The following is a 12,200-nucleotide window of genomic DNA, read 5'->3' as shown; positions in this document are numbered from 1 at the left end:
GTTGGAAGTGGATCTTTGCTACTTTCTTCTGTTGTTATATTATTTTTCTGTCCTGTTTGATTGTGATTCTTCTGTTTCATGCTTGATAACGTTATTTGGGAAGCTGTTTTCTGAAGTTCTTCAGCTCTGAGGGAAGGCACGTGGAGGCTTGGTGTGGCGCTGTAGCTGGATAGAATATTTTTGTCCTTCTGCTTCTATCGGATAGGTAAAAAAAGTCACTACCAAAATAAACAGTGGTGTAGGCCGTCATCTCTTTAAACACCGAACAATTTATGTGGACAATGTTAGTCTTATACACTGTAAAGAATCAGTAATTTGAGACAAAGCTGCCATGTGTCCCCATAGGTACTTTGTATTTAGGTCTGTCAACAAAGTATGAGACACAGTGAATGGTTGCTGGTTGCATTAGACTACTCAAATATAACCTTGTTTTATTTAAACAGATGATCTGTCACAGCTTGTCCACTATACCTTCACAAAGTCAGTGTTTTGACATTCTCCAGACTGGCATCTGTAAATATCTGGTAAGTACCATTTTGTCTTCTATGTGGCTTCCTTGTGATAAGTTTTGTGATGGTCTCTTAACCCTCAAATTCACTTATTCCATATATTTCATGTATAATTTCAACATTGGCAAAAATTTTCAACAAGATAAGCGGAGTTTTAAAAAAAAATCTTAATAGCTGTTGGTGTCAAAGCTTACATGGATTTTTTTGCTCTGCTTTGTGAATAGTTCAGCTTGTTTTCAAGCCGGGACAGCTGTAAATGAGAGGTTTCTTGGTTTGCTTTGCTTTTCAAAAGAGTGACTAGCAGCTCTAGATGAGTTTTAGAGTCTGTTGTCTTCTTCTAAGCCTGAATGCTTAAGGGGCATAATTTGCAGTTACCCGTGATGCTGCCTGCCGAGAGGGAGGACCGTTCTGTCCTCTCGAGATGGTTCTGTGATCTAACAAGTATCTGCAGTTCCCTGTGTGGAGGCCTGCTGAAAAATTACTAGACCAAAGCTTCCACAGGGAGTAGCTTACCTATAACCGTAGTCCAGATTTTTGGGGGTAGGTGTTTTCTTAAATCACAACTTTTAAATCACCTTATGCGTTCTATTGCACTGTCCCTTTGAGAGCAAACAGTTAAGTGGATTTTTATAGTTGATTAGACTGCTGCCCAAGATCTCTAACTGGATGAGGACACTAACAGGGAGGAAAGGCACTGTGTAGGCAACATCCTATATGGGGATTTATTTGAGCAGTCCCATCTACTGGATTTGTATAAATTGGAATGTCTGTGTTCACATCATCTTCCAGACTGGCTGACTGGCACGTTTCATCAGCGGTGTTGGCTAATTTGATCTTCAGGATGCTTCTTTGTGTGCAGACATCCGTCTAGCTCACTATCATTATTTCCTATTTGTGGTTGGTCAGGAACATCATTATTAGTTTTTATATTAGTTTTAGTGCCTCAGTGACCTGTAGTATTCAGCAGGGTCTTCGTGACAGTTGCAGTCCATCCTCTGTCACGCAGGAACGTCATCCTTCTACCTCTGCAACCGGCTGGTGCAGGGTCAGCTTGGGACGGTGATCTGCGCTTGTGGCCTTGAAATACACCTAGTGTCTTACATTGGAAGTATTTAAAAGTTTGAACCCATCATTGTTCTTCATCTTTTACCTCTCATGAGTAATCATACTAATGAAATACATTCCACGTTTCTGTAGCTTGTACTTTATTGATCTTTTTCTAAACATTTATAAAAGAAACAGCTGACCTTGGTAAGTGAACCAACTGCCTCTGTCAGCTTAAAACAATGTACCTGCAGGTGCGCAAATTAGGCTACTCTAAAACTCCTTAAATTAGTTTTTTAATAAGATAAATGGTGCCACATTAGCAATGCTTGAATTTTTTTTATGGCTTTAGAGGACAAAAATCTAGGATGGGTTACTCAATAGCACTTCGAAATTTAAACTGCTTTCTAATGCACTGCCTCTACCCAAAAATGAATTTTTTCAAAATTATTTATCATGCCTATAAAATCCTTACTGAAGATGATGTTCTCATTTTAACAACAGAAGAGTATCACCCCAGCTGTGGGCCCACCATATGTTTCATTAGCTTTAAATTAACTCGGCTCATAATGCTCTCATTCCTGTCGAGCCTGTCGGATTTCTAAGGAGACTCACCCTGATGAGGATCCAGTAGAAGCTTTTCTTTCTGGAGAATAAATCCGAGTTTCCTTCTACCTCAGTGACTGCTCACTGCCGCTTCACGACACGGAAGGGCTGCTCTGTCCCATGATATATGCTTAAAAGGAAAGACCTGTTCTGTCCAAAAGGTTCTGTTTGTGCCTGTATCATCTTTCAGAGCAAGGTTCAAAGCAGTGGGTTTTTTTAAATACGTTTGAGATGAGTGTTTATTTAGAGGGGATGGAACGAAGATGCCGGTTTAACCTTCTGTTCATATGGGTGGCAATTTCTTAGGAAAATAGGGATTTGAAAAAATGCAGTAGTGTGTAGAACTTGAACAGAAACAAAGTAATACATGTCATGATATGAAAGAGATTTGTTCAGCTCTAGGCATGCTCGTATACCAGCGAAAAACTTGTCGATAAAGTGATGAACTTGGGTTTTTTTGTTTAATACAGGTTGGATTGGTTGTAATACCCGATAGCACAGCTGGATCTGTTCTATGTGCCATAAATAAGCTCTTGGATCAAGCTTGCATCCTAAGTGAAAACCTGCACAAGTTCTTAGCCTCTTGTTGTTACAGTCTTCTGTACTTTCTGCTAACTTTAGACAAAGAGGATGCAGAACACGTACAGAAAAGGTAATGCTGCTTTTCTTACCGTGTGAATTGTCTCTGCCTTTATACCCACAAGTACTTAGAGATGTAAAATGAAAGGATACCCCCCCAATTTATTTTGCTGTCTTTTGCTTACTTCAAAACAGTACTTGGATTTAAGAAAAATAGCTGCAAAGTTAGCTGGAATTATTTAAAACAATAACTGAAGAAGCTTTCATCTCAAATTGTTCCAGTTAGATGTCAGGACCATCCTGACCTTAGAAAGGTGGATATTTATACCTTAATCTTTAGCTTTAGCCTTTAGTTGCATTAGCTACATTGAAAAGCAACATGCTTGTACCCTTAACTGACTTGATATTTCAGCTTTAACAAAACTTCTCAGGCATCATTTTATAGACTGCAAATCCATTTGATTTAAAAAACCAAAAGCTACAGATACCAGATTTAAATAAGTTTATTTACCTGTATAACAGAAATGTCTTTAAACAGATTAAACTTCAGATTTTTCCTCTAACTATTCCATATACAGGAAAATTGTTCAAAGGTTACTTAAAATTTAAGACATGTTTTTAAAGCTGGAGTCCTCCTTCACTTACTGTATTTAATGACTTGCATGTCACAAAAAGCTGATTCCGTTGTTTGGTTTCTTATGAGTCTTAAAGATTCAGGTATGGCTGAACAATGACTGAAAGAAAAACCTCTTCCCAGCTGCATCAAGCAGAAATTACACTGTGTAAGAGCTTCAGCAACATTTGTAGCTCCAGGGCAGGACCTTAATTTTTTTTCCAGGGCTGTACATAATTTTAGAATATTTTCAAGTTTAGCATTTTCTGTTACAAACTTTCTGCTTCGGCACTAATTATGGTGAAGGCAGTTGGCATGATTGAATTCAGAGGCGCGTTTACTTGTACAGCTATGAGGCAGGTTCACAGAAGATACTTGAAATACGTGTCCTGGATCATTTCCGTTTTTGTTCTCTTTTCCTCTCAGGGATATGCTGTGGGGATCATGTATTTCTGCATTAGCACTCCTGCCACGGTTACTGAGACTGATGCTGCAAAGCCTGCAAGTGAGCAGGATCTGTCGGGAAGAACTGCCCGTTGTCGCTCAGTTGCTTCGCTTACTGATGCAACATGGGCAGCTCAGGAGCCATATGATCACAAATGAATTTCTGGTGCAACAGATTATCAAGGACATCATGGTATGAAACTTCTTGTTGTTTCCCAGAGACTACAAGGATATACTTCATGTTTATGTTTAAAAATTATTGCAAACCCTGAAGAACAGATGTTTAGCAAAACACAAGTCATGGTTGTCTTGTAGTTGTCTTGGAAGCGCAGGCTGTGTAGCAGGCAGCTACTTGTCCGAGCTCCTGTGGTCACTGCACAGATGAGTCGGTTCTGAAGTTTAGCTTGCACCCAGCCCAGCGGCCCTGGGCAACAGTTGGCTTCCTACCAAAACGCACGGGAAGCGATTACCTACACAGCCTGTCTGAGGGAGAGCTGTCGAGAATAAGAAACTAGTCTTTTCTGTTTATTGGAGCAGGGGTACATAGGTGTACGAAGATGTTATTAAATCAGACAAACTCTCTTAAATATGTACAGTGCAAAAGATATTCTCTTTCAAATATTGCAAAACCCAGTGCTTCTATTGACACGTCTACGTTCCAGTGGTTTCGAGACTATTAGAGTTGCTTCTCTCTTCAGAGAAAAAATCTGAAACTGCCTTTGCACAAAGCTCTTACTAGTTTTGAGTGCAGAGAGTTTGCACGTCCCACAGGTTTGAATAAGCCAGACGTATCCATTAGTAGCTGTTAAAAGGCCTGTTACCAGAAACATACCCTCAGTGGTGGCGAAAGCAGATGTAAGAGAGTATCGCGCAAGTTCTCGCACACGGAATGAGGTGGTTGGTTTCCTTTGGTGTTGAAATGCCTCAGCCAGTTTTTGTGATGTTCCACTGCGGGTGGGTGGTGGTGGTTGTTGTTGGGGTTTTTTTTAACCACTTAGGAATGCTCAGGAGAGTCTATTAGTGGACCGTGGGCTATGTTGGTCTGTTGGTAGCAGTTCTCCTGTAGACTGGGGTATTGAGCTCTCCTGCTTTAGTAGAACCATGCTCATTTGCCTTTTAATTGACTACAAATTGCAGAATTGGAAAGTAAGGAAGCCACTATAACTAAGAGTAAGGACATCACATCTGGTGTAATTCCCACACTTCACAATGTAACACCGACTTAGTGTACCAAGTAGTAACACTTTACTGTTTCGGCTTTAACAGACATACCGTGTTGAAATGTATAAATGAGAAGAATAACGTGACTGTGTGCAGGTGAACGAGGCCGTCTCGTACCTTTAACAGTGCGCCTGATTAACTGTAAAAACAAAGCAAGTGCTGTCGGTGAAACTGAGTTTTACCTTTTTTCCCCTTCTTTCTAGACACTGAAGAGTGGTGAAGTTCAAGAGCAGTGGCTAACAGACCTCCATTACTGTTTCAACATCTACCTTGCCTCTCATCCCCAGGGACCTGGCCCTATAAACGCGGTATATTAAAGAGGTCGCACTGCATTTATTGTAAAGCATTTACTTCTATTTAGTTTTGAATGGAAGATGTTGGAACAAAGCTTGTCAATTTTTTTGTAAGTGAAACAGAATAAAAATTTTACAAAGAACTGCATACCTCTGTTGCCTTTCTTTTCAAGCAAGTAGACGTTACTGGAAGTTGTTTTAGTAGATGTGGTGACCACAGTAAGGGGTGTTAAAGAAAATCCAGTCTCCTTGAAGCTTAACTGCTTGCAGAGAAACAGACTTATATTGACTCCAATCATCTATTATTTCAAAGCATCATATTAATTTAAAAAATTATGTAATACCAACTAGAAGAAGAAACAGAAAACAATATACTTTGAAACGAGAGGGTTTTGCTGAGTTCATATTTTTAAATACTCTGTGCAGTAAATACTGTACGCTGGCAGCTCCAAAGCTGTTAGAAAAACAAGTTTTCTTCTAGAATAGGCCCCATGTTTTCTTGCTTTCTGTAGAAAGTCTTTTTGTGCATGTATAAAAATAGTTATTAATAGGGAAAAAATTGGTGATAATCTCAAAAAGTAGAAAACACACCCCTAGCAATTTCCATAGGCTGTGGAAAGCAATTTGTTTACTGAGTGCTTTTTGTCAACATCTCTACTTTTCCTTCCAAATCCATAGCTAGCTAAGAAACAATTGTTTCTTTAGTACAGAAGTGGAGCATGAAGGCTGTTCTTCCCTTCCTGTTTGGATTTTGAAATACATTTAATAAATTTGAGGTGAAATGGAACAGCAGTCGTTCAGAACTGTTACATCTTTAGTACAGTTTCCCTCTCCTTTGAAACTGCGTTTGATGAACAAATTCAAAATTCCTACTTTTGACAACGGAAAACTTTGGGAACCCCTGCAACTCTATTGTAATGCTGGGCTTAGTGCTTCATTTTCTGTTTGCAAATGCAATTCAGATTTCATGCTGTCAGTAAATAAATTAACAGTTGCATTCAAAAACTAATTTGTACACAAAATAAAATGAGTCCAACTCCTTAGAATTCTGCTTGGCATGTAATGCTGAGATAATACAAAATTGAAAATGTGTTCAAGTTTAATATATTGTAGATGACTTGTACATTATGAAAGATAACAGTGGTACCGGAATGTACTTTTTAAATTCCAAACATTCAGTTTTGCTTAGTGCTTGAGTCTTGTATTTTTTGATTTTGCAGCAGTGGTTGGTCTCATGTTGTATGAAAATTGCTTTGATTTTCCCATGTTCTCCAGCAAATTAACACACTGTAGGTTGTTTACTGTAAAAGAACAAAATGGTTTTGATGAGTAACTCTAGTGGATAAATGGAAGTTTAATCTACACTGCATTCTAGATTTCATAAACAATGAATCCACCAGGAAAATAACATGCCTTTTTTGTGACATCTCACTGTTGATTATCTGTAAATGGAGTTCGGTTTCTGTGGCACCCGGTACAGCTTACATAGAATGCTACTGCATATGTTTAACGCGGCCTATAATAATGGAGCTTAACCGGAGATTTACCCTCATAAACGAATGAAGGTTTCCAGGCTGACGGTTCAGTCACTTACACAATGCTCTTGGCTGAGTTTGCTGAAGAGCAAGAAGAGATTTTGTTGAGCAATATTTAGCAACGTTAGGTACTGGGTCATTTCTAGAAGGTACGGGAAACTAGTCCAGGGCTAAAGCAAGTACTCTCTGAATTATTAGAAAGCAGAAATGAATGTCAGCTGACCATTCTCTTCAGTTTTGAGTCTGGCTGAATGTCTGGACTCATTCAATGTTCTGTAATGTGCTACAAATAATATGTGTGTTTTCCTTTCCCAGTTTTGTAGAGATTGGATGCAAACATTTCAGTGCTTTATCCCATTCTAGCCAGGGTCATCCCAAGTGCCATCCCATTTCGTGGAGGGGGTGAACCCAGCACATCTTAAGGATGTCTTTCTGAATTGCAAAACCTCCTCCTTTACAACTCTATAAACACACTTTAATGTCCACAGTGAAATAAAAAAATGGGCTTATCTGTCTGGCCTGCTGCAGAGAGCCTCTTTAAATGCCATTTACTGAACTGACAAAAGGCATCTAATTAATAAGAACATATATTAAAAAAGGAACAACTTTCAGGTTCCAAAATGTTTTAATTGTGACGATCATAAAGGCTCTATTTGCCGGAAGTTTCGAAGCACTTACCCGCTGTCTGTATATCCCATCGCAGGCTCCTTTTCTACCTGTCACTCTCTGCCTCCCTTACTTATTTGTACATTTCCTTTCAATACCTTCTGCGTGTCCCCACTCCAGAGTGTTTGGTCTGCTTGTAAGTGAACCGAGTTTGGTGTCAGTCTCCTGTTACAGATTTGTCACAGCATGCTTTTCCCACTAGCTATATGAACATTAAATCTAGGGCTGACAGTCAGCCTACACCTTCCCAGATGCACCTTCTGCTAGAGAAGAATCAAACTGAGCTGTCCATTCTGACCTACTCCAGGCACCTACGTCAGAAGTAGAGTATCTGGCATTAGCCACTGACAGCTCTGAACTTTTCCAACAAACGTAATGTTGTCATGCACAAAGGCAGTCAGATGAAAAACATGTTATTGTCTTTAAGTAAGGGCTAAAGTTCCCTGAGCTCCTATTAGGCGAATAAAAGTAGGTAGTGTTCTAAAGGAACTGGGCAGAGTTCCTATCGCTATCCTATTCGTCACCAAGTTATGAAAGCAAAGGACACTCAAACCTCAAAAGAAAGCCTTTTTATTTCAGAAGACAGGGAGATCTGTTGTCCTGAAGAGTTAAACGAAAAGAAGCATTATTTGCCGAAGCTCTTTTAAAATTTAGATTCATGTCTGCATGAAGAGGTGGCAATCAAACACCTGTCCGGTCATGCCTCTTAATTAAAATGGTTTTGAAACAGTGGAAGAAAAAAGCCTCTTAGTGAGGCAGAAACTCTCAGTTCTAATGAACTCAAGGATAGGTCTACTGTCAGATTTCCTTTTGACTTAATAGTTTTGTTGGAAAATGTATTTTTGCTTCCCTTTGCAAATTATCGGAACTGCTGTCTCCTTGAAGCATTTGCGTTGTTGCTATCTAGCTGTGGCCTGCCTCTGAACAACATGTGATACAACCACGAAGACAAAATGACCAACTGGGCGCTGAATCTTCACCTGGTGAAGGGCTAACATTACCATAGCTCCCATCCCCGAGTAAGTGCACAATACACTTGAAAAAATCTTAAAAATGCTGTTTAGTAAAGAAGTAGAAGGAGAGATGACGGTGTACTCTAGCTTCATTTTTAGCTATCTATCTGTCAAATAATGCCACATGCATGGAAGTTCCAGCCTTTAATGACTTTGATAATACTTTCACAATCTCTGTTCTTCGATGCTCTGCTGTATTACGCAGTGTAGCCCCATCTGCCTGCCCCATCTGTAGTCCAGATCGTGCCAACCCTGCTGCCCCAATACCCGTTCCATACACAAAATTTCAGTTACAAACAGAGCTAAGGTTTTTCCCAAGGAAGACCCGATAATAACTACATGGTTCTCAAGTTAAGTAGCAAATAAAGCATGATTTTGTTAGAGCCTTAAAAATCACTGCAAGTAAAACTCTATGAAATAATTGAGGGTCTGTGCACAGTGCAGGATCCCCCTTATGCCATTTTAGAAGAAAGGGCAGAGATCAGATGAGTAACTTTGGATTTTCAAGTTTTTGTCTATGCACTAAACCATGTATTTCTAACAAACAAACACGTGTGTAAATTCTTGGCACATGTAGAAATCCACTCTCTTTACTCCTATAGTAAAGTATAGTAAATACTTGTGCTGTTGAACCAAAGTATGAGCATCTATAAGCAATTTTAACCACAGGTGAATGTTATCTGGCTTATCACTGTACAAGTCCATTATATTAATGTTTTTCCTAGTAACAGCCCAATGAAAATAAGTTTTCATATAAATGATTCAACACAAGGATAAAAGTACAGTGCTCAAGTAAGTCCAAAGTTAGTGAAAGAAAGAGCGTGCAAGCACAACAGTTTGGTAGTAGTTACGTGTTTTGATACGAGATCCCAGTTCTTGAGCAGATTTTTTCTTTTCTAAGATGAAACCAATCTCATATATGTATATAAAAACATTGAAGTATTCTTAAAGTGTATGTGTCCTACCTGAGACCAGCTGCACATCAGAAAGTTTCAGCTTAGAAGGAGGTCTTGTTGGCTGATATACTTTGCCTTCCTGAGAACGTCCTTTAACAAACAATATGAACAGTTCTGTGTTTATTCATATAAAGATGTGGTTATGTATAGCTATAAATTATTTAACTAGGCTACAGCATTATTTTATCCTAAAAATTATTCTCATTTATGATGAGGAAACTCATAAGACGTTCTATATGGCAGAAAAATTGTGACAACCACAACTGAACTTTAACTAAAGTTAAAATACATCTTGCAGCTGCTATAAAAAAGAAGGAAAATAAAATGATTAGCTTTATTTCTTTATTTATTTTATCCTTTTTGGCTACCTACAGAGCCATGATAGAAGTGACTTACCACCTGGTAAAGTACATAAAGTTAGCACATCCTTACTCCATCAGCGATTCACACTGTAAAGGAACTCAAAGTTTAAAAGCAGTGCTTTTCCTCTGCTCTTCAAGATGCATTCCTGTGCACCGTGCACATTCAGGCATAGTGCACAGCAGTGCAGTGCTATCATAAAAGTTGATCTTGCTCTGCCAGTAAAGACCAGCTGTCTTCAAACAAGAAAGTTACTAACATGGAACAAGACCATATTCTTCAAATGGAAATATTAAAAAAACCAATACAAATCCAAAAAAGTTTAAAACAGTGCTTAAAAAAATTAAACCACGTTCCAGATAGCCACTGTGCATCGATACAGCCAGCTACCCCCAGTTTAACTGCTCTGTTCTCTTTCCACATCGATATATGTGAATAGCTCTGGCAACAGAATTATTTGGTTGCTCAAGACCCTTGCTGGAGTAATATCACGTGGTGATTCAAACAGCTTTAGCAGCAGCCATTTTAAATCACAGAGGGTTTTTTTTTCCAACCTGAAACAGAAATACAATTACCCAGAACACCTGAAATGCAGACTGATTTTTATAAATAGTTGAAATCCCCAACGATTAGGGAAGAAGTGTATCGAAGAATCCAAAAATAGAGAACACTGTTATAAAAATAAAAACGTAGCTATTTAAAATAAAGTATAGTGAAGACAAAATTACCATATATCTGCTTAAGGATGGACTGCTTGCCGGTTTTTATGGCTGAGCTGGTTTTGCTTATAGATTTCAGATTTTTACATGAAGGAACCGATTTCAGAGGGCTATGGTTCAGCTGTTTCTTCCAAGCAACCTGAATGAAGAAGGCAGCTGTCTCTTGTCTCCATTTGTCTTCATCTTCTTTGCACTGCCGCTTAGCACTAAGAAGCTGAAACAACTCCTGTCTTAGCTGGTAACTAGAGAGCAGAAAAGAGAAGAGCACTTGTTTTAGGTGACCTGTTTTAACTTCAGTGCTTTCCACGCACCAGTTCACATGGTGGATTACATGAGTAACGGGGAAAACAGAACTCCCACTGATGTGCTAAGTCATTTAGACGAGAAATGTTTGCTCAGAAGAAAAAGGAGGAGCTGGGTTCAATTCTGGATGCATCCATTACTTCACACAGCTAATAAGGATCTGGCATTACAGGTATCAAAAGTTACAGTACTACAACATTGGCTTATCAACTGCTTTATAATATATGTAGAAAATCTGGAGAAGACAAAACCTATAAATATTTATGATATAACAGGATAATCAATACTGTTCTCTCATTTTCACTATATTCAGAGCTAATAACACCAAGTTTTCTTGTGTGCCTTACCACTTTGTATTCTCAGTCAATCAGTGCAAGAGACGAGCCAAATCTACCTCTCACGGGTTCAACTGCACATTTCCTCTACAGAAAACTAAGCTGTTTTCCATTCCTTCTCTGAAGATGCTCCCCTCGCCTTGTTTTCGGCCATCTGTTCTGGCTTTTTTTCCCTTCCCTTCAAAGGCTCCCCGTCTCCTGACCCAACCTTGCCACAGCTGCTTTGATCTTACACGCAGTCACAGCCCTGTTCCAAGTGGCAGCAGTGGATTATCTGACCTTCTTCCCACTTCGGTGGCTAATGGCACCAGCAACAAAGAGCCGTTCGCTTTTTTTCCTTGAATCAGATATAAGTATTCAATCAGATATTGGCATTTCACACTCACAAGTCAATTAACTGGCCTAGCAATTAACTCTGAATCTTCCCAGTACAAACCTGTCACAAATGAACACTGAGTAACACTTGTAAAATATTAATTATAAGTGTTTGGTAACAGGCCAGAAAACATTGATCATCCTCCCCTCCAGCATTCAAAAAGGCTTCCACTGGATGCCCTGGTAAAGGGAATGAGGAAGGAGGGAGCAAGAGGTGATTTTGTTCTGTTTCTCCATCTGCAACAAGTTCTAAATTAAAACAAAAGACAACACAACCAGATACAAATTGTTTAAATATATGTTATAAGCCAATGAACTATATAATTCAAACAAAACAGCAGCCGTATACAGAAAATGAGTACATAAAAGCACAATAGAATGTCAAAGGGGGATGATATGCTCACTTACAGCGCCAATAATTTTAAACTTTCAATAAGCTTAGTAAATTACCTCTGTGAAATTTGCTGGGTGAGACAAACGTATTTAATCTTAATTTAGTGGAGCTTCAGAATTCAGGCATGTACTGTTACCCAGCTCATTAAAGTACGTAACAAACACGGGGAGCATCTTACTGCATCTTACCAATAAATGTCAGTAATGCCTGCAAGTTGCAAAGCACGGTATGAATT

At 38.9% G+C, this 12,200-nt stretch overlaps 2 protein-coding genes across 11 annotated transcripts in view; one reads left to right on the top strand and one right to left on the bottom strand.

The window, feature by feature from the left end:
* The window catches only part of TEX10 (testis expressed 10), a 60,770-nt gene extending 55,339 nt beyond the window's left edge, over positions 1 to 5,431 (top strand). For all 6 annotated transcript variants that reach the window (XM_075142250.1, XM_075142246.1, XM_075142248.1 and 3 more), the window contains 4 exons: positions 444 to 524; positions 2,630 to 2,811; positions 3,778 to 3,988; positions 5,220 to 5,431. In XM_075142250.1, the coding sequence (XP_074998351.1) occupies positions 444 to 524; positions 2,630 to 2,811; positions 3,778 to 3,988; positions 5,220 to 5,333 (588 nt within the window). In that variant the 3' untranslated portion in view covers positions 5,334 to 5,431. The remainder of the gene's footprint in view (positions 1 to 443; positions 525 to 2,629; positions 2,812 to 3,777; positions 3,989 to 5,219) is intronic.
* Positions 3,224 to 12,200, bottom strand: part of INVS (inversin) — a 103,738-nt gene continuing 94,761 nt past the window's right edge. For 4 of the 5 annotated variants that reach the window (XM_075142240.1, XM_075142242.1, XM_075142243.1 and 1 more), the window contains 3 exons: positions 10,568 to 10,800; positions 9,489 to 9,569; positions 3,224 to 6,610 (listed from right to left, as the gene is read on the bottom strand). In XM_075142240.1, the coding sequence (XP_074998341.1) occupies positions 6,495 to 6,610; positions 9,489 to 9,569; positions 10,568 to 10,800 (430 nt within the window). In that variant the 3' untranslated portion in view covers positions 3,224 to 6,494. The remainder of the gene's footprint in view (positions 6,611 to 9,488; positions 9,570 to 10,567; positions 10,801 to 12,200) is intronic. The other variant, XM_075142245.1, reaches the window with a different exon arrangement.

This window comes from Calonectris borealis, chromosome 2 (assembly GCF_964195595.1).
Source record: "Calonectris borealis chromosome 2, bCalBor7.hap1.2, whole genome shotgun sequence".
Taxonomy (NCBI): domain Eukaryota; kingdom Metazoa; phylum Chordata; class Aves; order Procellariiformes; family Procellariidae; genus Calonectris; species Calonectris borealis.
Note: the sequence above shows the minus strand (reverse complement) of the source record. Positions and strands in the feature narration are given on the sequence as shown.